The sequence below is a fragment of the Manis javanica genome, chromosome 3 (genome assembly GCF_040802235.1).
Source record: "Manis javanica isolate MJ-LG chromosome 3, MJ_LKY, whole genome shotgun sequence".
NCBI lineage: Eukaryota > Metazoa > Chordata > Mammalia > Pholidota > Manidae > Manis > Manis javanica.
Window position 1 is genome coordinate 73863846 of NC_133158.1, and position 26540 is coordinate 73890385.

Below are 26540 nucleotides of genomic sequence, written 5' to 3' on the forward strand. Positions count from 1 at the left end.
GCTTTTGCTCTTTTGGTGGAGAGGCACATGTTTACATGAATGACCTTACACTTATCTGTGAATCTCATGGGCTGACCCAGAAGATGCGGCCTCTGTGTGTGCTGCTTTCATGTTCCATCTGGTGGTGTTGAAGGACAAATTAAAGCAATATTTTTGGGATAGTGTATTTGTGGGTTTACATGTGTGGAATGGGGAAAAGGGGCTGTGTTTGGAGTTTTGTACAAATAAATAGGTTTTTCTTAATTGTGCTAAGATTAATCCAAAGTACATGTTTTCTCTGTATCTCTGTATCCTGATGCTTTAACCCTCATTTTTAGACAATATCTGAATCATAAGAAAGCATTTCAAATTTCAGAGTTAGGAAGGATTAAATGCTGACTTGAGGCATGTAGAAAAATACTCATCTAGGATAACCTGGAATTTATAATAAATTGTGTAGCAACTCAGAAACTCAGATTATACTTCTTCCACAAGTCTAAACTTTGCCTAATGTATTCTCATTCCTTCAACCTCTTTCAGGCTGTATGAGTACTTAGGATGTCAAGACACTGTGGGGAATACAAAATGAATAAAGTACTCTGTAGTGAGGAAGAGACAGGTATATGATTAACTGAGGAACAGAAGCACCCACAAAATACTATGTGGGGTCCTCAAGAAGAAAAAAATTCTGTGCAGGGTAAAAGAAGAAAGAAAGCAAGTGTCAAGCAAGCCCACTGTCTGTAGACATGACGAGACTGATGTTTTGCAGACAGGACAGGAAGGAATAGCATGGAGATGGGCAAACATGCCAAGTGGAGGAAGTCCGGTTTGGATGGAGAGGGTCTAGAGAGAGAGCAGGCAAGGCAGGTAAAGGGATGGCAGTGCAGAGCGAAACCAGTTACGGAGTGCTACTTCTACACAGTTACCTTTAATTTGGTAGACAGGAATGGAGCTTTCACATTTTCTTGGCCAGAGGAGTAATAGAATCAGAATATTTAAGCTGATCGCTTTTCCAGTGGAATTGCATAGGCTTGGGACAGTGAACTGAGGAGAGAGAGGAAAAAGGTGTTTCCTTACTTGAGGAGGTAAGGAAAGCCTGAATCCGTGAGATTTCAGTGTGAACTGCTTCAGTTGATACTGATGATCTGCCCATTTTGAGGAACAGTTGTTTTCCCCTGTTTGCAAATAGGCGCTTCAGATTTCCAGAGGACATAAAATATGTTTAGTCAGAAAATTGTAATTTACTGCACTCCCTCAGGTGGTGGCAGCTGAAGTGATTTTAAGCCTAATGAAATGGGTACAGGTGGGAATGTGGAATTCAGAATTAAATAAGGTTAAAGATATATTTTTTCAGAGTGTAACTGTAGTATGTTGAATCTAATGAGGGGAGACATGAAAAGGAGAAATGGGAACTATGGCACAAGACCTAGTTTTAGAGTAAAATGTGAGTGCTATCAAATTAAGATGTGTAGCTTTGAAATGCAAACATTGATATATTTCAAATGCATTATTTCAATATGTTCCTCTTCTTAATTTAAGTTGTTAGAGAAGGATATGGCCTTGTCAATATTGCATTGGAAAATGTTAACAGCACTTTAGAAATGGGGAAAGAAACTGGTAGGTCACTAACACAGGCTGTAATGTGATTTGAGTTGTCCCAGGTAACTCAAATCACATTATAGCCTGTGTGCCCGAACATCAGCCTGCCTTTTAAATACGAGACACTTAAGAGTTTTGGAAAGAGCTCCATGAAAACTCTAATGATTGCTTAAAGGTTTTTTTTTTATATGTTTAATCTGTATTCTCTTTGCAATGTTTTTTTTTCTTTTAAGTTGCTTTAATTTCAAATTATTGGATTAGTGAAGAGCAGTTGTTCAGACAGTTCTGTAGTGTAGTTGAGCAACCCAGAAATTAGAATTCCTGAATTCTGAGTAGTTAAACTCTGGCTCTCTGTCATACTTTATGCACAAGGTAACAATATTGATTGCTGTTTTTCACCCGTTGAAAATTTTGTTGAGAATCGCCTGCACTTTGAAAGCCAGGACAGGTCTCTAGTTACCAGTAGTGCTGAGGCTTCAGCCTTGAAAGAACACAGGCATTTCTGGTTGTGCTCATGTCCCGTTTAATCGAGAAGATTAAAAATGTTCTGTTAATGCTATAAAGATGTAATTTAGAGCTCTTTTATTTGGGAAGAATTAAAATAAGAATTGTACAAGTACTGCTTTTTTCTTTACTGAATCCTACAGAGAACACTAACTTTTCAATAAAACCTGATCATATTTGGGGGCTTTTACTACCTGTGTATCTAGGTATCTGTATTTCATTTATAGAAATTATGACATATATTCCCTCTAAATGTGTTAAAGAGTCATGTTATATTTGTTTCATGTAACTTGCTACCACTTTGGATGGTAGTGAGTAATCATTATTGTGCTACTGACTCCTAAGGAAATTATGTGGTATTTCACTTGTTTAAATAAACTGAAATTATATATTCTTTCCAAAATTACAGATTTCCTACGAGCTGCTACTGTTTTAATGTCTCTAGAAGTTAAGCTGAACTAACTAACCCTTTGATCCCCTTTCAGGTCTTTTCCAATGGCCACCTGGGAAATGAAGAATATGATGTTCCTCCCCGGCTTTCTCCTCCTCCTCCAGCTTCCACCCTTCTCCCTAGTATCAAGTGAGTTTATTGAATTTGTAGATTATTAGTCCATGCATAAAGGTAGGGTAAACAATAGTTTTGAGGTTCTCAGTACAGAAAGTACAAGGTGATAAATACGTCAATAACAATGGTCCACCAGAGGTATAAACTAGTCCCAGACATCAGGAGCTCTCCTGATTCTTTGCTGATAACCCCAGCATCTATGATATTTACCTAAGCTCCAAGATTACACAGGGGGAGAAAATAAGTCTTCACATGTCCAAGAAGGGGATAGAGTAGCACAATGAGCTTTCCCTTCCAATTGATCTCTCTTCCTCAAAAGTTTCCCATTTATCCCAACTGTCCAGTTTAGCATCATAAAATCATCTTTGATCCTTCAGTTTTCCTGTTTCTCAGACTCATTTAGCTACCAAGTCCTGTTGATTGTTCTTTTGCAGTTTTTATGTTCAGCTAATCTTCCCTATTACCCTAGCTTTGCCTCATAACTAGACAACTGAAATAGTCTTATTACCTGATCAGAGAATCTCAGTAGTACCAATGGATTTTGAAGCTTGAAAAATGAGTTAACCAGAGTGTCACTTGAAAAACGGGGACACAGAGGCACGTTAGATAGTTAAGTGATACATCTACCCATGTCAAGCCAGAATAAAAGCAAGTCTCCTGATTCTCATTTTCCTGCTCTTTCTATTAAATCAGACCACCTGCCTTTCCTCCAATATATTTTATTTACACAGCTGAATTAATATAAATTCTGCTTTCCCCAGATCACTTTCCTACTCAAAACCCAGTATTTTTTTTTCTTCTAAGTTATTCTGTGCTCTTCTGCCAGAATTAAGATCCATAGAATTTTACCCAACTAAAATATTCTTCAGTGATACCTAATCCTTGCCTTCTAATCTTGCCTTGAATTTTTTCTGGCTTTGTTTTTCATGCTGTTACCTTCTATGCACCACCTTTTAAGAATCTTTACTCTAAAGGTCCATGTCTCAGGCTTCATTTCCTTATGAAAATGTCTGTGACTTATTCAGTTACAATGGTAGTAGCAAGACTGATGCTCATTCCTCTTCTTAGAGTTTATTTTCTACACATTTGATTGAGTATTATGCCCCACTGTTTTCCAATTGTGAAGTGCCTTGCCACATTAAAAAGACTAAGGTTTTGAGGGAAAAACCTCTTCTTGTATTCTCTGATTTTTCTCATGCCACCATACTTTCTTTGCTGTTTAGTGAGTACACTGAGGATACCTGATTCTTAGTTGATTGACTTTATTGCCAGGTAAGATCCTCATTTGTAACTGAAAGTGTTAGAGTACCTTCACTCCTTCCTCTGTTGGCCACTGAATTCCCACTATGCCTATGAAGGCAACAGAAGGATGATCTAGACCCCAGAGCCAAATTTCCCAAGATATTTACACTCTGCTTTAGAAAATAAGATTAACATACTTGAGATCACTAGAGATCATTTTGCACTGAATTGTATGATTCTAACCTGTCAGTTTATATATAAGCTTGGAGGAAAGGCTGTTAACAGATTTTGTAAGGCAAGGATGTTTCACAGAGAGGTTGGACATTTCCTGAGTCATGAGGATGGGCACAGTTGGAAGAGGGAGCACATGAGAACAAGCAAGGGGGTGAAATTTGATGTCATTCAGGGAATAGCGGGAAACTAAGAGATAAATTCATTTCTGCATGCCCAGTGGGAAACTAAGCTAATAGTGCCATTCTCTCCAGTGGCAGCTTTTCTTGGAATTGCCAAATGTGAAGAAGAAAAGTTGGAAGCAAATCTCAAAAAAATTTTCCAATGTATTTATTGAAAAAAAAATAACATAAGTAGACCCACACAGTTCAAACCAATGTGTTTCAAGAGCCAATTGTGCTGCCTTTATGGCCGTGATAAGAACTTTGGTTAGTTTGGTTAGTTTTAGGAGCCAATGAAAGGTTTTGATCAGTGTTGCAGCACGATGCTGGTTTGTGTTTTTTAAGAGTTTCACTGGCTGCTATGTGGAAAACTGTTTTTAAGACAGCAAAAGTGCAAGAAGGGAGACCAGTGGCAAGTACAGTCGCCCGCCTGGATAGAACTGGTAAAAGGGTGTTAGGGCTTTGACCAGAGTGGTAGTGATGGAGGTGCATGGTCAGCTTTGGGCATCCTTTGATCCAACGGTTTCCGTTAGTAAACTGGATGTCTGTGAGGTATGCCCGTCAGGGATGACCCTTACACAGGGTGTTGGCTGAAGGCACTGGGTGAATGGTTAGTGCCACTCACCAAAGTGAAGGAGATTGCACAGGGAGTGGGTGTGGGAAAGGGGCAAGGTGGTACAATTAAGACAGGATCTACTAACTGTGGGATGCCTATTATACACACATATCCAGATAGAAATGTTGAGGGGACAATTGGACATTCCATGTAAGTTTTAAACCTTATATTAAGGTAAATATTTCATTAGGTACAATCTAAAGCTGATGAATTCATTTCTGCATGCCCAGCACTCAAGTTTAGTGGACTGGTTATACTCTTAGACTTATGAATGTAATTCTGTGAGATTTATAAAAATGTATATTAAAATATCACCTTAAAGACCATACCATTTACCCCCAAAGTGTTGATATTGGAAACATTCATGTAGTAAAATTTTAGGAAACAGTATATATTATTGGTTGTTATCATAATCTCCCTTTATATACCAAATTACTGGGGGCAAATAAACTAGAAATGTGGATTTGTGAACACAGCTTCAACTACTGCCCTTTACACTGAGAGCTGTCTGAGAGATCCACACTTCGAAGTAACGTTGGTGTCCGTGTGCCTGTGAGTGTGCTTGTCTTTGAATAGTGGCCGAAATGGTCTATAGGTAGGTAAGGGTAAAATTATAAAGCTAGACCAATTTGACTGCAATGATGGGCAAATTCATGGTAGAGGGGAAAGTTTTTGTTTTGTTTTGCTTTGCCTTGTTTTTAACTAGGGAGCGAATGACAGAAGAAGAAAAAAGTACTCAGCCACAGGAGAGCTGTTAAAACAAATATCACTGTAATCTTAAAAGACTTAAGGGGAATGAGCTTGATGGAAATTTGTCATCTTGTATATCGTACTTTCAAGGCTTCATTACTTGTGCTTAATGTCAAAAGAGTAGGAAAATACATGTTACTGTTCACCTGAGGATTTGTGTAGACAATAACTGTACTTCAGTTTTACATTAACCCAATTTATGCTCAATTAAAAGAAATGGGCATCACTGATTTTAAAGTTTTCTATCATATTTTCTTATATTTAAATGAAAGATAAAGCTTAATTTAGAGCTGCTCTATTTTCTTAACGCCAGTGAATGAACATTGTTGCTCTTCTATTAGTTTTGAACCAGCTCTCATTCTAATACCTTAAAATGTTTTTAAGACTTGCCAAGATGATGCACCATTTTTGTTCATATGTTTTACCTTGGGTAGACAGAAAGTTGCACTGGTATCAAAGATGGCAGTCCACTGTGAATAACAGTTAGCAGGACAGATAGAGGATCGTGTGGATGGGTCCTGCTTTTCAGTCCAGTCGCCGTGGTTGCTTTGGCATTCTTCTCTCATTGACGTATTACATAGAAATGCTTGTGCATTTGGTTCTGACCTACTAATGAGGCTCAGTATTTGAAAGTCAGACTTAATTTTTAAATCAGTGAGATCATGTAGAAAAAATAAAGTTTTATTCAAATCTCCTACAAAACAGCTTGATTATATTAACATGGGTTTTCTAGTGTTTTGTGGTGGATCCTTAGCAACTACAGATGACAGACACATTGACGAAAAGAATTGAGGGCTGCAAGTATATCGTTTTGAAGTACTCTCAACAGAAAGAGCAATAATGTGTCAAAAGGATACAAAATAAATATTGTGGGCATCATTTTGCTCCTCTTTACTTTAGTATTATATTTTCTAAATTCAGACAATTGTAATCCCCCTCTCATCTTCTGTGGGAAAATGACATTTGGTGAATGGCTACTATCTGGGTCCGGGGAATGCCACTAATTCCACTAAACTTTAATTTTTTCTGACTTAAAGTTATGATGGGAAATTATATTAACACTAATCCCAATGGTCTTACAAATCTGTTACTTTTAATTTGCCACAAAATTGATTTATCATAACAAATAATTAGATAGCCTTGGGCAGAAATGTAAGCCATTAAGTTCTATTTAAATACACAATCTAAATTATATTCCTTACAATGTCTCTTTTTTGTCCTACAGACACATAACCTACCATATTCTCCAATATCCGTGAACATATTGATCCAGTGACAGAAAACCTGTAGGGTTGGAATTAGATTTTATTTTCATATTAAGTGAGGGCATCTTCACATTTTCCACCATGATCAAACATTTCTTATGTTGCTGTTAACCTTTCTTTGTAGACTCAAATGGAATTAAATAAGTGATATTTGAACGCCACTAAGAATATTCAACATAGTTGTTTGTGAAAGATGCTTATTTAGTTTAAGTAAAATTGAACCTGCTTTTTTAATGAGTTTTTGAAGGGAAAAGAAATCCCACATATAATTATAAATACTGTAATTATTTACATGAATTGAGATTTTGTATTTTATGTACAACTACTATATCTTATTTGTACCTTCCTCTTCTATTTTTTTTTAATTAAGACTTTAATTTTGTAGAGCACTTTTAGATTCACAGCGAAATTGAGGAGAAAGTAGAGTTCCCATAAACCTCCTACCCCCCTTAATACCTTCCACCAGAGGGGTACATCTCATACCACCGATGAACATACAGAGACACATAACCACACAAAGTCCATAGTTTGCATTCCCTTTTTTTTAATGATAGAAACTGCTTTTATTTTCCCATCAGAACTGGATAGGATCAATTTTATATAAAATGTGTGTAATATTGAATAAAATGCACTGGAATGTTAGTTATAAATTGGCTTATCTTTAATCCAAGTAGAATTATTTACTGATACAAGAAGTTCTCATTTAAAAGTATAATGAAGAAGAAAAAACCTGACCCTCTAGAATTTTATTAAAATGGTGATAAATGAATATCTAAGCAGTTTTTCCAGATTTAGATTCAAATACTACTTTAAGACTTTTTTTTACTTCTAGACAGAATTCACTGAAATCATTTTAAGCTAATAATCTATTATTTTAGAAATAAGTTCCTATAATTCCATAAAATATAAGATGGACTTTATTTTCATTTCCTTCAGAAATATCCCATCTGTTGATTTGCAGTAATGCAAAAAAGTAAGGGGTGATTATTACCCAGATGAATTTTCTCATTATTGAAGAGAAAATACAGAATGCACCACATAGATGTGATTTCAGAAACCGTCCGTTCTTGTCTCAGAATGCAGTGCTTCTTTGGAAATGGTTAAATCTTGGACGTATGTAACCCACAGCAGGCAGATTATAGAATACTCTTGACACTGATGAGGTTGTTGAATATCTGGTCAATATGTCTTTTTCAGTATCTGCTTGAATTGTATAGGAAAAAAGATTCATTATGAATCAGAGTATATTAGGACATAGAAAGGATGTGTATTTTTCACATTTCATTTGTTAATTGAGTCCATTCTGGTCCTCAAGTCAGCTAAATTGATATCCGTGTGTGTAAGAACCTGAGAAAGGTAATGGTGAAATTCCTGCTGTCATGCCCTAATGTATACCCGCAGGCCTCATTTGGAATGTACTTCTCCCAAGGTCATATACCACAGTAGGTGTAACCTTTAGGTTATTAGTAAGGTTGGCAGCTTGTGTTCTGTGCAGCGACAGTGGACTTTCTGACACTGTGCTTTCATCTCACCATAAACTGTCATTTGAATCAGAGGTCACTCAAATGAATTCAAAAATCGGTATTGAAATCAAGTCTTCAAAAACGGGTAAAAACACACTTTTGAAAAATCTTAGAGATTTTTCTTTAATCTCAACTTCCTAGAGACTAAGATATGGAGTTAAAATTTGAAAACCTTTAGATAATGGACACAAAGAGAAGCGCTTAAAATTGTCTTTATTCTAACTAGTGAGAAATCAAAAGGAAAACGTTATTTCAGCCTTGATGACTCATATACCAAAGGCCTCTTGCTCCCTCTACAGAAGGTGCTTCAAAATTGCAGTCTCAAAGATTTAAAAAAATTTTTTTTAATAAAACATATTTATCATTAGGTCCATGATGATTAACAAAAAGCCTTGGGTCATACGTATCTCCAGTGTCTTATAAACTGGCTATGTGTCCTAAAGTTGGTCCAGGCAGGTTTGTGCGTTTCTACTTTGGTATTTTTTCACTGGCATCAGCAAGAATTAAACTCCATTTGCAACAACTGAGAACACTAGGTTTTTGTTTTGGGTTGTTTTGGTTTGTTTACTGTCATGAATGAGTAAAATGCTTCAAAACTTCTTTTGATTTGAGGTGATTGTTTTACTCATTTTCATTCATTTTTAGTTAGCCAGGGAATTAAAGTCTAAAAAAAGTATTCTACTTCAAAGACTTAATAAGTTATCTTATTATCTACTTCTAATTTTCTAGTCATTTTTTAGTTCTTGTTGGAAAAAAAATTAACAATTTGAATTGCATTTGAACTTCACAGAATTGTTTCATTTAGTTAAACTTTTTTTTTCAACTGTTTGTAATACAAGAGAGAGAGTTGGACCTTTCTGTAAAAATTTCATTAATATCAAAATTATATCAAAAATTTCAAAAATATCATGAATATATATTACATCTTAGTTTACCCATTTTAAGTTACCCATTTTAAGTTACATTAATACAAAATATTAATATTTTAATAACTTTGGGTTGGATAATTTTATGCATTCTCTTACAACCCCCAAGGCATATTTTGGTGTCAGATTACCAGTTTTTCTTATTGTACCATTTATAACTATGAAAATTATTTTATCCTATCAGTGGAATCAACAGAAGATTGAAAATCCTTTTCTTCTGTATTTAGTATAAGAACAGCCCTTCTGATGTTACCATGTAATTGAGAAATGAAAATTAGCGCAAAGTAGCTTCTTTGATTTGACTGTGTCACATTGGACTTGCCTGTTCTGAATTTTTATGCTAAAACTGGACTGGATTTTTTTCCCTTCCTCTGGTAGGTGTACTGGTCCATTAGCAAATTCCCTTTCAGAGAAAACAAGAGACCCAGTAGAGGAAGATGCCGATGAATACAAGATGCCTTCATCCCATCCTGTTGCCCTGAATCCACAACCATCTCATTGTCATAATGTAAAGCTCCCTCTTAGGTAAGAAAACACACAGCGTTTTATCACCTCACATCTGTAGAAGCATAATCATTTGTGGTGTTTGTTTTTGGGTAATTGAATAACATCTGTTTAATTAAAACCCCTTGGTTTCTTACACAAAGCTGCTTCTTCCTGTATACTGTTTTCTGCACTACTTTCACAGAAAACTAAAAGATGCAGATTTCTCATTAATTGGGAAGTCATTTAAATTAGTTGACTAGTATATCTAATGGAACATTTTATTGCCCCTCTTTGCCCAAAAAGCAAATTATACTCTAATAAAAACTTTCCTGTAGGTTATATATAGCAATGATTAATGTATGAATGTTCAATATGTTAATTTCAATGTATTTTATAAGTTCTAAGCACATATCTAATGAAGAAAAATTAGTGCTCAGAAACTAAGATATTATGCCAACCTTAGAATTTGTATTCATGATGTAAAGAGTAGAAATTTATATTCTTGATATGCTACCTACTTTTCTATTCAGATCTTGAAGAAATAAAAACCAATCAACCAAAAAAAAGAAAAAAGAAAATACCTTAACTTATTTCCCTTAACTGTTTGTCAGGTACTGTCTTACTTTTCCTTGGATCAAATAACAATGTGAGGAATAGTGTTGTCTTCTTGTCAGTTATTTATACTCACATTTATAATGGAAATGTCCTTGGTCTTTGAAGTAGCAGTCCCATTGGGGTATATAAAAACTGTTGAAAATGGGTGGTGTGTACTGAAATACTATTTTGTCTCTAAGTAGAAGGATAATTCTACATTTATATAATTGAATTAGTAAACCATAATCTAAAATAATCTTAATTTCTGTTTATTAGCAGATTTATAAGAGGTATTCAATAAATCAAGTCTCACTCAGATTCAAAATTTACTTTGAGCCCCAGTTTCCTTTGTTATAATAGCATCCCCAGAGCTAGGCTTGGCACATAGAAGAAGGCTCACTGTGTACTGGTGGCCCAGCCATCTGCCTTGCATGATTCGTTGGCTGACTAGGGAACAGGAGAGGCATTGAACACTTGACTCATCTATCATCTTTACTTAGTGTTCCGTTTTCTTTTGAGGTCAAGTCAATCAGTGGAAAGTATTTTATGAGTGGAGTGTTCCCTTCTTTTCAGATGAAAAATCTAAAAACTGTTCCAATGCTTTTTTTTAGTACCATACTGAGGTAGAAAACGCATTATGTGGAAAAGAGGGGCAAATCTGCCTTTTATCCAGAGATCTGTGTTAATGAGGGATCCTGGTTAGAATTACCAGCATTCTGCAGAATTGTTAGCTAGGATTATTAACACTGCAGTCCAAGGCTTTGTATTTCAAAGCAAGAACCAAGGCATTTCTTGCTAATTGCTGGACACATTTTTTGATAAAATAGTATCATTTAGAAGACAAACACAGAGGCAATCTGTTGTATCAGAAGAACCAAATGTCTACCACTCTTATTATAGAAAACGTTATTCCTTCACATCAGATATAAATTGTTACAATTTTCAGTTCCTTTGGCTCTTACAAATGTGTAGTAATTTTAAAAAACTGAACTAAGATGAGCTTCCTTGGTCTCCTGGGATCTCATTTTTTTCATTGCTGGAGAAGTGAGGGGTATTTTATATACATTCAGTTTTAGTTGTCACATCGTATTGGATACTTTCAGTGGCAGGCCTCCCAAATCCTGAAAATAAATCTGAATTATGACCACCATTATGACTGTTACAGAGAAGTAATAAATGTTGATAATCCCTAAACTTAATTGGGGTGAATTTTTTATCTCATTTTTTCTTGAAAACTAATGGATGAACTACCTTATATCCTCTCCTAAGCACTCTTTAAGTTTAAACAGTTCCTTTCCTTATGTTTATTTTACCCCTTTGAAGTATTAGAAGTATACTGTCAATATGTGGAAAAAGTTAAATAGTAGATGAATTACTTCAGTTCAGGTTCAGCAAAAATCACTCGTCATTATGAAAATTCAATTCATAACTATTTTTAAGTGAACCGTCTCTGGCCCCTTAAAGAAACACAGCCACCAGAAAGAATGGAAATGAGTTTCAGGTGAAGCACTGCTGCAGTAACTACTCAGACATCCACTGTCTCCTCCATTATGTGTGTACTTTTTTTGCTCCAAGAATTCAGAGCAAATCAGAAAAAAGTAAAATATAAACCCTGTTTCCTATAGCTCTTTGTGAGCAGGATAACTTTGTGGAGCAGAATATAGCTTGTTGTACAGCTATATTCTGAAAACAAAATATGCTCCATTATCTTTTCCTGCTGTTACATATCTCCCGTGACCCAGTTTGTCCACTGTGTCCATAGTATGATCCGAAAGTATTAGTGCCAATAACAACAAAAATGTTTTTAGTATTAGTATTATCATTTACAGATCCTCAGACTGAAATATTTGTCATGTACCCAAGGCCTTTGCTAAAATCGTTTTTCTACAGTTGTCGGAAGTGCCAGTGTTGTTCATGGCAGTAGTTAAATTACATCATAGACTCTAGGTCTTTGAATAGGCCTATCAGAATTATAATGGACTTATGGAATGTTTAATAATTATCCTTTGATGAGCTCTAGTTTATTGTAAGGAAACCTTACATTATAGAAATAAAAATAGAATGTTAAATACCATGAACAAATAATGAAGTCATTGGGACTGTTATATATTTTTTGTATTATATTTCTTTCTTCAAGAACTTGACAAAGTATTTATCTCTTCCAAAACAATATGTTAACTTCACAGATTTGTTTAGGGTATCAACTATTTTTTGGCCCTTGTAATTCTTGGTTTCACTTAAAAAAAAAAGGGAGATTATTTGTCTCCCATGGATATTTATTTCTGCTTTGTAAAAGTATTTGAGTAAGAGTATATAGACAGTATTACTTATACTTTTTCCAGAAAAGGAAATTCTGTTTATTTTCTAACTTTATCATGTGAGCAGGGTTGATAGTTTCCATCACCCCTCCAAGTGACTTTTAAAGGGAAAGTGATTATCCTTATGATTTTTGTCCTTTGATCCCTGCTTTAGGTCTTGCGATAATGGTCACTGTATATTAAATGGAACACATGGTACATCTTCAGACATGACAAAATCAAACATCCCTGAGTTAGGCATATATTTAAAGGGTATGTATAAATCATATTCTCTTTGTGTTCTATATCTTAATGGTCAGAATTTAAAGGCAAAATTCCATGCCATTGTTGTACTGAAAATACATTAAGATTTTGTGTTATCCTCTAGGAGATGTTTTTGATTCAGCCTCTGATCCAGTGCCATTACCACCTGCCAGGCCTCCAACTCGGGACAATCCAAAGCATGGTTCTTCACTCAACAGGACGCCCTCTGATTATGATCTTCTCATCCCTCCATTAGGTTGAAACCTTTAAAAATTTCAAACAAGCCACCCTAGCTCTTCTTTCTATTAATATCTGAATTATCAGATTTCAGAGTTCAGTGCAACACAGACCCACAGGGTTATGAATTTGAATTAGAATAGATTTCCAGGTGATGGTGGCTCTCAAGTTCATGTGACTGTTACTCTATTTAGATGGTTTGAAGCAACGGTATAAATAGCTGATCATCAGTCAGCGTTTTATCAAGTTGTCTCCTCATGTATTAAATGCAGTCTAAAAAACCTAAGAGCATCATTCATTCTCCAGGCATATATTTTAGTAGATTTGAAGTGTTCATCTGAGATTTTCTTTTAAGTACAATTCTTAATGCATGTGTACTTACTTTTTCTTTCAGAATAAAATGACCCATTTCCATTTAGTTGTTTACATTATAGAAAATCATATATTTTATTGTGGAGAGCTGAGAATAAATGTTTATAATCATTTCAATTACAACAAATCCAAAGAATCTCAATTTGTTTCAAATTTCAATATGAAGTACACTAACGTATGTACATACACACATGCGAAGGTGCACACAGGTGTGTACATGTTAAGGCTGGTTGGTGCTGGGGTCTGTGTTTATTTCATCAATTCTTGGTTAAGAAGCTTCTCACCCTACTTTTAGAGGAAGACAAAACCTCCACACACTTTAAGGCTGTACAGTAACAAGTCACCGTAACAAAACAATATATGATGAAGGTCTGTTTATAAGCTTATCTGAATTTATTATGAAATATGAACCTTTCAGTTTTCCCCATCAACCAGTGTTTCCAGTTATACAATTGTGATATATTTTGTACCTGTTCTTTCTGTAGTTCAGTGCTTCTTCTCCCCTACATGAATTATAAGAGCATCCTAACTTCTTTCTTTACCTACAGCCCTTTCTGCCCCTTCTACTTCTTTCTGTGTGCTAGATTCTGGCCTGTTGCCCAAGTCTTCATGATCTAGATCAGCATTGTCCAGTAGAACTTTATATGGTGATGTGAATGATCTATATATTAACATGTACAACCATGGAACTGACTTTTAGTTGATATAAATTGAGACTGAATAGCTATATGTAGATGTTGATTACCACATTGGACAATGCAGATAGATGTTCCAACCTGTCTTTTTAACTAGACCTTCCTCAAGACCTTCATGTACATCCATGCTATTTATACTGTTCACCCTGCCTCAAAGACACCACTCTTGCATTTGATGAATAAATGTATTTGAGTGCGTCATATCCCAGGCCTTTCTGTTCTTGGTAACAGTAACACTTGGCTGGATGCCACTTTCCACGTGTCTCTTACCTGTTGCAATGCATCTCTCTCTCTCTGTGGGAACTATGGGACTTCCACCTGTGAATCATACCTGTATGTGAACTTAGATCTCTTTGTGTAATCCAAGTTCCCTGGATCAGGGCCTTATGATTGTGATCTTCACATTACCCATGTGCCTCATGTGGTGCCTGACATTTAGAGCTGAAAAAGGATCTGCATGGATTAGATTAATACAGCAAACAGCTGAAGATTGGGGACAAAGCTTTCTCTCCCCTTTACCTTCAAATATTTTAAATTAGAAAAAACATAATCATTAAAGAAAACATGTTGAGTATTTTTTTACAAGGCAAGCTAGATGAATAGTAAAACCATTTTTCTTTAAGTACACCTTCATGTTTAAATCAATAAATTTAAGTATGTATGAATTTTTATTACTGGAATATGTAGGTGTTTGTTTATATCCTGTTTCAGTCAGGGTATTTGAGATCATTTCAAAAAATACATACACTGCAGGTTTTTTTTTAATCAAGATAAGGGAAAATATGAGTAGAAGAGTAAGAAGTGGCAGGGAAAAATAAGTAGATAAAAAGCATGCTGCAATATTCTGTAGTTACTAATACTGGGAAATATGCAAATATCAGTAACCAGCTTTGGGACCACAAAAGGTAGTTCTATATTTAACTGTTCCTCTTTAGAGATAGTGGGTAAGGAGAAAAATACTATATTCCTCTATTGTAGGCACATTTTCTGTATATTTTAACAATGAAACATATGGAACATTAGTTTAAGTGAATTAAAATCCAATGGACTAAACTTTAAAATTCCATGACATTAAATTCTTTGTGCATAATGTGACTTTCTGATTAAAAGCTATCAACTCTTATCATTATATGAATAATTCTGTTTTGGTGGTGTGACTTATAATAATTTGTTGTTCAAACTTACCATGTCTTAATAGTATAAAGGTTAACAACTAAATAATAAGCTGCTTCATAACCTTCAATGCTGCCTTTTAATAGAAAGGCCTGGGAGAGAAAGTTCGCCTGTGCCCATGTGTGTGTGTGTTTCTGTGTCTGTGTTCTCTTCAAACATTCCCACAAAATAATTAGCTCTCATTATCAAAGTTGATGAATTGGATAAACCCTGCAGGTAAAATTCCTTATAAGCCACAAGAGAAAAATCAAATCTTTACTTTGGCCTGATACTGTGTTTTGAGTCATGAAGTTATATTGTTAATACTGGCCTTTCTTTAAATACAGGTGAAGATGCTTTTGAGGCCCTCCCCCCATCCCTCCCGCCTCCCCCACCCCCTGCAAGGCACAGTCTCACCGAACATCCAAAACCTCCTGGCCCCGGTAGCCGGCCACCCTCAGGACAGGACCTCTTCCTTCTTCCTTCAGGTAGGGGAGAAAAGCCAAGGAAAACTTTCCACATTAAGCAAAAGTATTCCTAAGATCTACTATCAAGTACATATTAGTAATTCATTGGTTTCTGACTTCCTAGAAAAAAAAAATCTTAAGTGTGGAAAATAGCAGTCAGGTGGGTTTGTCAGTCAGTCAGTTTAATGGCAAAAGCAGTAAGGAATCATAGAATTCTGGAATGGTGCAGTAGAGATTACCTAGAGCAAGCACCACGCCTGGGTTACCGGACACCCTGAGAACCAGAAGGACGCCATGAGTGGCTAATAGTGAAAGGGATGCAATTTGGACTCTGTCTCCCTATCTGAGTACAATACTATTTTCTAATAAGTTTTTAAAATATTACTAGATGTGCCTTAGAGTCATAATTTTATTCAAAAAGATAGTATTTTGATAAATTACATTGTTATAACAATAGAAGGTTTTCTGAAATATCTGCATTTTCTTGTTTGTATTTCTATTGTTAGTATCTCAATGTATCTACTCAAATTACTGGTTTTCAAGGAAAAAATGCACAGCTCTTTTTTTCCTGTTTTTTTAATTGAAATATAATTTACATACAATATTATATCGGTTTTAGATGAATAACTTGTGATTCAACAATTATATACATTACAAAATACTCAGCACAAGTGTAGTTACTGTCACCTTATAGAGACATTACAATATTATTAGCTATATTCCCTATGCTGTACTTCCATTACTGTGACTAACTTACTTTATATAAGTTTAGACCTCCTTACCCCCTTCACCTATTTCACCCATTCCCCCCAACTGATGGAAAGCAAAATTTCATTACCTCTATTCATGAGTCTGCTTCTGTTTTGTTTTTCTGTGATTTTTCAGTTCCACATATTAGTGAAACCATAAGGTATATGTTGTTCTCTGACTTACTCCACTTAGTATAATATCTTGTAGGTCCTTCCATTTTACTGCAAATGACAAAGATTACATTCACTTTTATAGCTGAGTAATATTCCATTTTATGTATGTACCACATCTTCTTTATCCATTCATGTATTGATATATACTTTGCTTGATTTCTTATCTTCACAGTTATAAATAATGCTGTAATAAAATAAGAGTACATATATCTTTTAGAGTTAATGATTTTGTTTTCTTCAGGAACATTCGCAGAAGAAAAATTCCTGGGTCATATGGTATTTCTATTTTTAGTTTTTTGGGAAATCTCCATACCACTTTCCATACTGCCTGCATCAATTTGGAATCTCACCAGCAGTGTGCAATGGCTCTATGTTGTGTTCTCCAGATCCTCACCAAAACTTATTTCTTGTCTTGTTGATATTAGCCAATCTGCCTGGTATGCAGTGTTACCACATTGTGTATTTTTGATCTGCATTTCCCTGATAATTACTGATGTTGAGCGCCTTTTCTTGTGTCTGCTGGCTATCTGTAAGTCTTCTTTGGACAAATGTCTTAGGTCCTTTACCCATTTTTAAATCAGATTGGTTCTTTTGGTATTGAGTTGTATGAGTTCTTTTTGGATGTTAGCCCCTTACCAGATATGTCGTTTGCAAATATCTTCTCCCATACAGTAGGTTGACTTTTAATTTTGTTGCTGGTTTCCTTGCTATGCAGAAGCTTTTTAGTTTGATGTTTAGTTTATTTTTACTTTTGTTTCCCTTGCCTGGAGAGCCATAACTAGAAAAAAAAATTACTAATGTTGATGTTCAAGGGTTTTCTGCTTGTTTCCTTCTAGGAGATTTATGGTTTCAGTTCTCATATTTAGGTCTTTAACCCATTTTAAGTTTATTTTTGTGTATGGTATAAGTCAGTTTCATTCTTTTGCATGTAGCTATTCCAGTTTTCCTAACACCATTACTAAAGAAACTATCTTTTCCCCATTGCATATTCTTGCTTCCTTTGTCATATATTACTTGACCATATAGGTGTGGGTTTATTTCTGGGCCCTCTATTCTATTCCATTGGTCTATGTATATGTTCTTGTGCCAGTACTATACTGTTTTGATTACTGTAGCTTTTATTTTATTCTTTTCAATGCATTTGTAAATGGGAGTGTTTTCTTCATTTCTCTTTCTCTAGTTCATCATTTGTATATAGAAAATGTGACAAGTTTCTGTTTATTGATTTTGTATCATTTGACTTTTATTGAACTCACTTGTTAATTCAAGCCATTTTTTAGTGGAGTCATTAAGGTTATATAACATCATCTGCAAATAGTGACAACTTTACTTCTTCCTTACCAACCTGGATGCCTTTTATTTTTCTTGTCCAACTGCTTTGTCTAGGATATATAGGACCATGTTGAATAAAAGTGGTGAAAGTGGGCATCCTTGTCTTTTTCCTGATCTTAGAGGAGAAGCTTTCAGGTTTTCACCATTGAATATGATATTAGCTGTGGGTTTGTCATATATGGCCTTTATTATGTTGAAATATGTGCCCTCTATACGCACTTTGTTGAGGATTTTTATCATGAATGGATGTTGAACTTTGTCAAATGCTTTCTCAGCATCTAAGAGATGATCCTATGGCTTTTATCCTTCCTTTTGTTCATGTGATGTATCACATTGATTGATTTGTGGATATTGAACCATCCCTGGAGTAAATCCTACTTTAATAGTGCATCATCTTTTTAATGTGTTTGCTAATGTTTTGTTGAGGAATTTTGCATCAATGTTCATCAGCAATATTGGGCTGTTATTTTTTTTCTGTCCCCATCTGGTTTTGGTACCAGGGTGATGTCTTGTAGAATGAATCGGGAAGCTTTCTTTCCTCTTCAATTTTTTGAAATAGTTTGATTAGGATAGGTTTTAACTTCTCTGTAAATATTTGATAGAATTCACTTCTGAAGCCATCTGGTCCCAGAATTTTGTTTGTTGGGAATTTTTTTATACCAATTCAATTTCATTACTAGTCTGTTCAGATTTTCTGTTTCTTTTAAGTGGTCCTATTTTTTGGCACATACTTTTTCATAATACTCTTTTAAGTCACTGGATTGCTGTAGTGTCAGTTGTAAATTCTCTTTCATTTCTGATTTTGAGTCCTTTCTCTTTTTTCTTGATGAAGCCAGCTAAAGGTTTATCAATTTTATCTTTTTCAGAGAACCAGCTCTCAGTTTCACTCATCTTTTGCATTGCTTTTTTAGTCTCTATTTCTCTTATTTCAGTCCTGATCTTTGTTGTTTCTGTTCTTCTACTAACTCTGGGCTTTATTTGTTCTGTTTTATAGTTCCTTTAGTGCCAGGTTAGATCATTTGAGATGCTTCTTACTTTTTGAGGTGGGCCTGTATCACTATAAACTTCCCTCTTAGGAGTGCTTTTCCAGCATCCTAAATATGTTGGACTATTGTATTTCTATTTTCACTGTTCTCCAAGTATTTTTTTAAATTTCTCTGATGATCCATCCATTTGGTTGTTTAGTAACTGTTTAGCCTCCAGGTGTTTTTTCTTTTTTTCTTGTGACTGATTGCCAGTTTCATACCACTGTGGTCAGAAAAGGTGCTTGATATTATTTTAGTCTTCTTAAATTTATTGAAACTTGCTTTGTGGCCTAACATTTTATGTATTCTGAACAATGTTCCACTTGAAAAGAATGTGCACTTGAATGTGTATTCTATTATATTTGGATATGATGTTCTGTATATATCTGTTAATTCTGTTTGGTCTAATGTGTAATTCAAATCTGTTGTTTCTTCATTGGTTTTCTGTCTGGGTATTAAAGGTTCTGTAGGGTATTAAAGGTTCCTACTATTATTGTATTCCAATATCCCCCTTTATGTCTGTTAATATTTACTTCATAGATTCAGGTTTTCCTCTGTTGGGTACATAGATATTTACAATTGTTATACCTTTTTATTGGATTGAGCTCTTAATCATTATATAATGTCCTTCTTTGTCACTTGTTATTTTGTTTTAAACTCTACTTTGGTAAGTATTGCTACTCCAGTTTTTTCATTCCCATTTGCATGGAATATCTTTTTCCATCCCTTCAGTTTCATGGCTAGATTGCCTTCTGTTTATTTTTTGTGTATCCATTATAGGTTTTTAGCTTATTGTTACCGTGGGGTTGACATACGACATCCTGTTATAGCAATCTATAATAACTTGATGGTCACTTCATATTCTAACAGTACAATTTTTACACCCCCTCCACCATTTTTCATGTATATGTTGCCTTCTTTCACACCATTTTATTTAGTGATTCCCTTAACTATGTTTAGATGTAATTTATTTTACTACTTTTGTCTCTGACCTTCATACTAGCTTTTAAGTACCTTATCTATTACTTCTGATATATTTTATTTTTCACTTTTATATTCTTCTTGATTCTAGTTGGGGTCTTGTCTTTTCTACTTAAAGAAGACGCTTTAACACTTCCTATAAGGTTTAGTGGCAAACCCTCTTAATTCATGTTTATCTGTGAAGTTCTTTATCTCTCCTTCCATTCTGAATGGTAACCTTGTGAGTAGAGTATTCTCGGTTACAGGTTTTTCTCTTTCAGCACTTTGAATATATCTTGCCACTGTTTTCTGTCCTGAGAAACTCTATCAGAGTTTCTGCTGAAAAATCAGCTGAGAGCCTTATGGGGTTTTCTTGTAGGTACCTTGTTACTTTCCTCTCCTACAGCTTTTAAGACTCTTTGTCTTTGATCTTTGACATTTTAGTGATGACATGTCTTGGTATGGACATCCTTGGGTTTATCTTGTTTGGAGCTTTTTCCGCTTCCTGGACTTGCATATCTGTCCTTCTCTAGGTTAGGAATATTTTCAGGTGTTATTTCTTCAAGTAAGCTTTCAATCCCTTTCTCTCTCCTCCTTCTGGGACTTCTATAATGTGAATGTTTGGACATTTGATATTGTTCTAGTTTCCTTAACCTATCCTCATTTCTTTTTATTCTTTTATCTTTCTGCTGTTCAGTTGGGTGCTTTCCATTACTCTGCCTTCCAAATCACTGACACATTTTTCTGTATCCTCTAATCTTCTACTGATTCCTTCTAGTGTATTTTTCATTTCATTTATTGTATTCTTTATCTCTGCTTGGTTCTTTTTTATATTTTGTAGAGGTTCTCACTAAGTTCATCCACCCCTCTTTCAAGTCTGGTGAGCATCTTTATAACCATTACTTTGAACTCTATCTGGTAGGCTGTTTAACTTGTTCATTTAGTTCTTTTTCTGAAGTTTTGTCATGTTGTTTTGTTTTAAGCATACTGCTGTGTCTCCTCATTTTGTCTGATTTTCTGTGCTAGATTCTGTGAATTGGTTGAAAGGGCTACCTCTCACAGTCTGGAAAGATTGGCCTTGTGTAGGAAAAGTCCCCTGGGGAGACTGCATGTGCCTGGTGGTTTTGGCTGGTTGGCTGACTGGAGTCCTAATGAGTGAGCTGGGGATGCCCTGGTGTCAGGGCTCTTAGGGCATGGATGGAGTGGGATGCAGTCAGAGGGACCACTGAGTGGGTACTGATGGTGTCCACACTGGCAGGGAGACAGCAGACCCAGGTGCAGCCTCCAGGAAAGCCCAGCCTCCACAGCTACTGGGTCAGCATCTGTGGAGCAGTGGTGGCCAGGGTGTGCTCTCCAGGGGCAGAAGGGACAGTTCTGTACCCATAGTGCTACTACAGCCCAAGGGCACTCTGGCTGGTGAGTCTGGGGGCTAGGAAACTGCCTAGACTAAATCTGAAATGTGCGCTGTAACCCTGTTCCCCCACTCTTAATTTTGGGAAAGAGTGCAAATGATGGTGCTCACAGACCTCCAATCCAGAGAGAGTTCCAGCCATTTCCTTGCCAAATGGCAGGTGCTTTAGTTATAGTCTAGATACACTGTAAAGTGCAGCTTTTCTCTGCACTAAGCCCTCAGGCTTATCTGTTCCCACCGTGCGTCACCGTGTTGGCGGCAGGGCTCCCTCTGTTACCATGTCTCCCTCTCTCCTGCCATTTTTTTTTGTGATCTTCCTATCCCTTGTTATGCAGATATTCACTTAGTCCTCAGTTTTTCCTCAAAATTAACTGCTTTGTGTGTAGGTGTAAGTTCAGTGTATAAGTAGGAGGAGGTGGGTTCAAGCTCTTTCTACAGCACCTTCCTCCAATCTCCTGCAGTTCTTCAACATTTTAAGTGAGGAGTAGAAATTAAAAAAAAAAAAAGACATAATAAACTATCCACTGAACCCTTAGAATTATCAGGAAAAAAATTCAGTTATGTTGAATCTGCTGATATTAACTGTTCCAGTCTGTCCTGTTGGTGATACTGTAATGTCTTCTGAAATATGACCTCCATGATTTGGTTCTGTTAGCATAAAGATTTTTTTTTTAACAATTTCCTTATATTTCCATATGACATAAGTCACCAAAAGCCTTTAACAAGTGTTCAGTTTGTACTGTGGCCACCTGTATGCCTCAGTGAAAACATGAGAATCTTAACCATTATCATTTAATGTTAGCATTCCTGGGTTTTTTTCCCCACATGATTTGATAATTCAGAAGGTTTGAGGCAATTTATGGATAAGACACAAATTATAGACATACAACTTCAGTTTCTAACAGCTTATTTTCAATAAATTGTTTTGAGTTTAATTTTTCATCAATAAATATTGATTGAATTGCCCCATGTCACCCACTCTGTTAGATGCCTTCCTGTCCTCATGGAGCACATGAATCCACTGGATGCTACCAAAGAGTGAGGGTTATAATTCTTCTAGTCCAAGCAGAAAGCATGGCTAACTACTAGGCCCTTACTCATAAACACAAATAACAGTTTGCAAGCTTTTCCTCTTACTCAAATCTTTGTTTTATACAGGAACTTCAGTATTCTTTAAAAATGAATCATTCTAAATCTTGGTTAATCTTTCTCAAGGCTCACTTACAAAATAGCTTCTGGCTTGATTCCTACAATGTAACTATTACCTTTTACATAAGTGATTTAAACCCCATTATATGAAAGCTCAATGTAGCACCTTCTTTTAAAATTAAGTCAAGTTTTCCAGGAGCTGGAAGAGAACATTTTACACAAATACATATTTTTACCTGTTTTTATCAAAAGAATTGTAAAGTGTTTTCTTATTTACTGTACTTTATGTAAAAGTGTTTAGAAGCAATGCTTTCAAGATTATGTAACTTTTATTTTATTTCACATACAGGTTTGCTGGGTTTGATTTTGCCTGTCTGCCAGGGAGCTCAGCAGCATTACTGTATCCTTAACCTAGGGTGTGAGACTAAAATGGGGCCAGAGCAGTATCATTTGCATCTGTTGACCCTCTCCTGACTTCCTTTCGTCCATGGAAGTTTTCTAATTCCATCCCAATAATGCTGGCATCCCTTGATAAAAAATACTGCTAATAAAAAATATGGCAACTTTTTTATCCTCCTCTGGTTTTTCATATCATGCACATGACACATTTCTAATCTATTGCCAAATCCTCTATTTGCATGGATGAGATCTCTCCATCATGAGATCCATGGAAAAAACTGTTTTTATTCCATTTTAAACCTCATATATTAGCTCTCCTTTTCAAAGAAATATTTTAATTCTTACATAGTAACATAGAATATAAAAGTTTCTTTTGACTTAAGCATTTAAATATCATTTTGTAAAGTGTTTAATACATTATACTATCTAATGTATAATAGAAGATTCATGAAAGCAGTTATTCACCCTAAGAATTAAATTTCATGAAAGAATATAAATGCTAAAGTTTATCTCAATAGTCTTAGAACCTTAAAAGGTAAACAAAGATGATTGCTAAATTAAAACCACCTGAAAGAGCATTTTACTGCTATTGTTTTCACTATTGTTCGGTTTTAGTCCAGTGCCATGATAATCTTTCCTGGCATGATTGAGATTTCATTTCCTTGAGGATATCATTATCGCTAATTAAAGACAAAGAAATTGGATATTCTCATGATGTTGTATTAAATACCTAATCAAGCCTACCTCTTTATTTCAGCATTCAGTGCCCTGCATTTTTGAGTCAGGTCCACCTATCCAGCCTTATAGCACAATAACTTCTCTACAATAGCAATTCTCAGATTTCAGGCTCCCATGTCTCTGCAATGGGGCTTTAGGACTCCTTTAGGGTCAAGAGGGGAAGCAAACAGGGGCCCAGCTCTGAGGCTGCTTTTATCTGTTTTCTTCTTTAGGTATTCATGGAGAATTTCTTTTGGCACATAGTAATACCCACTGCTGTACATGAGCCATCTATCTGGACAGGCCAGTTGTATCTTAAAGAAAGCTGAAGAGTTCTCAAAAAAGCTTTACACTTTCCTGTCTCCAAACCCAGGGCTGCTGTTAGCATGTGTGTGCTTTTGTCCAAATGACAAAATGGCACTTCCGTTGTGCTGCGGGGTTGGCATAGGCACCCCTCCTTCCATTTTGCACCAGGGCCAGTGCCAGAGGAATACAGGCAGGGCTGTACGTAAATGTGCTCCTGCCCGTAACTGCAAGTCACTGTGGTGCACAAAATACACAGTGTACTTGGCAGCCCTTACTGAGCCTTTCACCATTTTTCAAACCTGGAATCTCTTTTGAAGTCCTTATCTAGTCATAATTCAATTCTAAAAGCTAGAAAATTTGGCTTTGAGTTAAATGAAAGTTTCTCACTTGGATCCAGAAATGCAATTGTGTAAGTAAAATACAAAGAAAATTTGGATCATTAGCAACAGTTATTAGAAAGGGTTTAGGGGGCTTTGTTGACTGTGACTTTATAAAACAGTACAATGATGTGGCTGCCGAGGGAGCTCATGCCATTTGAGGTCGTACCCACAGAGTTCAAATCGGAGGAATGAGGTGAGGTCCTGCCCAGTGCTCAGCCAGTGTGGAGAGATCTGTTCAAGAGTTGGAGAATTGATGGGCTAGAGCAGTGGTTATTCTCAAATCATGAAATTCAGACTAGCACCAGCGTTACCTGGGGATTTGTTTAAAAAGCAAATTCTTAGGATCCACATAGGATTTACTAAATCAGAAACTCTAGGAGTAGGATCCAACAATCTGAGAGCCACAGGCCTGTGGGATGACTTTGATACATGATCCAATTTGAGAAACACTGGGCTGGGTGTCCCAGAAGAGTACAGCCAGGAGGATGGTGACAGGGCCCCGACCCACAGCACATAAACTGCATAGGCTATAGGAACCGAGATGGTGACCAAGAGGAGAGAAGACCTCAGACCTACTAGAGTTGTCTTCAGTTACAGTATTTGTGGAAAAAGGATTCGCTTTCCTCTGTGTCTCATCAAAAGTTAGAAGTAAAACCAGTGAGAATTAAGAATGTAGTTTCTTCATCATAAAAAGAAGCTTCTAAGTTAAGAATTCTTGTGGCTCAGAGGGAGGGAGGTGGCCAGAGACAGACTATTGAATCAGTGACCAGATCACATGGTGTGGCTTTTGTGAATGTGAGTTAACGAGTGAAGGCAGCAGACAGGGAGGAATTTTGTTGAGCCTAAATAGCTCTTTCAACCATTTCCAGCAATTAGATCCTGTTTGATATTTTTAAATGTTTCAGTATTACTGATAAACCTGCCAGATGGTGTCTGGACAGCCCCCAAGGAAATATGCTGCTGTTTTAACTGTTCGATTTAATTTTCTTCTTTTTCCATACTTGAGTAAAAGTTGTGGAAGTGTTCCAAAAGCTAAGAAGAAAAATTAAGAAAAAAGTTCCATGATGTCTTCTCCCAGAGATAACCATTTGTTAGGTTTCCTTCTTACACAGCATAATTTTGATTGATGCATATTTTCCCACTTCTTTTACAGTTAGCAAACCTTTCCTCCCAGTGTTTTTTTTATAACCTCTAAAATAAGCATTAAGTTTTCAATTTAGCATTACCACACTATAAATCACATGCCATAGTACTTTGCTTTTTAGATTAATCCCATCGTGTTTATTCATCCATTTCTCAAACATTTATTACTATATAAATAGTACATTGGATATGGTACTTTCAATTTGTATAAAATTTAACTTCAATTAGTTTTTGAAGTATTTTTTTTTCAACCTTGTTGCTTTCCAAATTTTCCTTATCAGCAGATGGTTGTAATTATTGTACTCTCTGTAGTAATTGTGTTGTATATATCTTTTCCCATTGAAGCATGAATACTTCCAACTTTATAACTTGATACAGAAGCCCTTTATACCCTGCATCTGACCAATAGCAAACTTAACACAAAGCAAGGCAGAACATGGTAGTATCTGTAATTGACTATAAGTATTTTTGCTATTTAGGGTACCATATTTAGTGTTCCTAATTACTTTTTAAGGGAACAAGGCTAATGGGGCATAGCTATGTAACTGTATATTTTGTAATCTTTTTAAGGCTAAGCATTAGATTCTGGATACATTGCAGAGTCGTAAACAGATGATTAGAAATAGGTATCTGACAAACCTGTAAATTACTTCTAAGTAAATAAAAGTGTTTAAATTGTAAAGGTTATCTTTCCTCTGACTTAATGTTATATAAGTGATGTTTTAGAATGCACAAGAACTGAAAGTAAATTTTATTGACTGTTTAAATCTAAATTTCTAAATTTCTGAGAAATCACCAAATTTGGTTCCTTTGGTTATTCTGCCAAATCAAAAAATTAACATTTGCTGCATGGCTTTTGATTTATCTTAC

General features: G+C 35.7%; 1 protein-coding gene across 8 annotated transcripts in view; it reads left to right on the forward strand.

The window, feature by feature from the left end:
- The window catches only part of CBLB (Cbl proto-oncogene B), a 207779-nt gene that overhangs the window by 154666 nt on the left and 26573 nt on the right, over window positions 1-26540 (forward strand). For 6 of the 8 annotated variants that reach the window (XM_036998645.2, XM_036998647.2, XM_036998646.2 and 3 more), the window contains 5 exons: window positions 2568-2662; window positions 9740-9886; window positions 12914-13011; window positions 13127-13258; window positions 15806-15946. In XM_036998645.2, coding sequence (XP_036854540.2) covers window positions 2568-2662; window positions 9740-9886; window positions 12914-13011; window positions 13127-13258; window positions 15806-15946 — 613 coding nt within the window. The other 2 variants (XM_036998649.2, XM_073231708.1) reach the window with 2 other exon arrangements.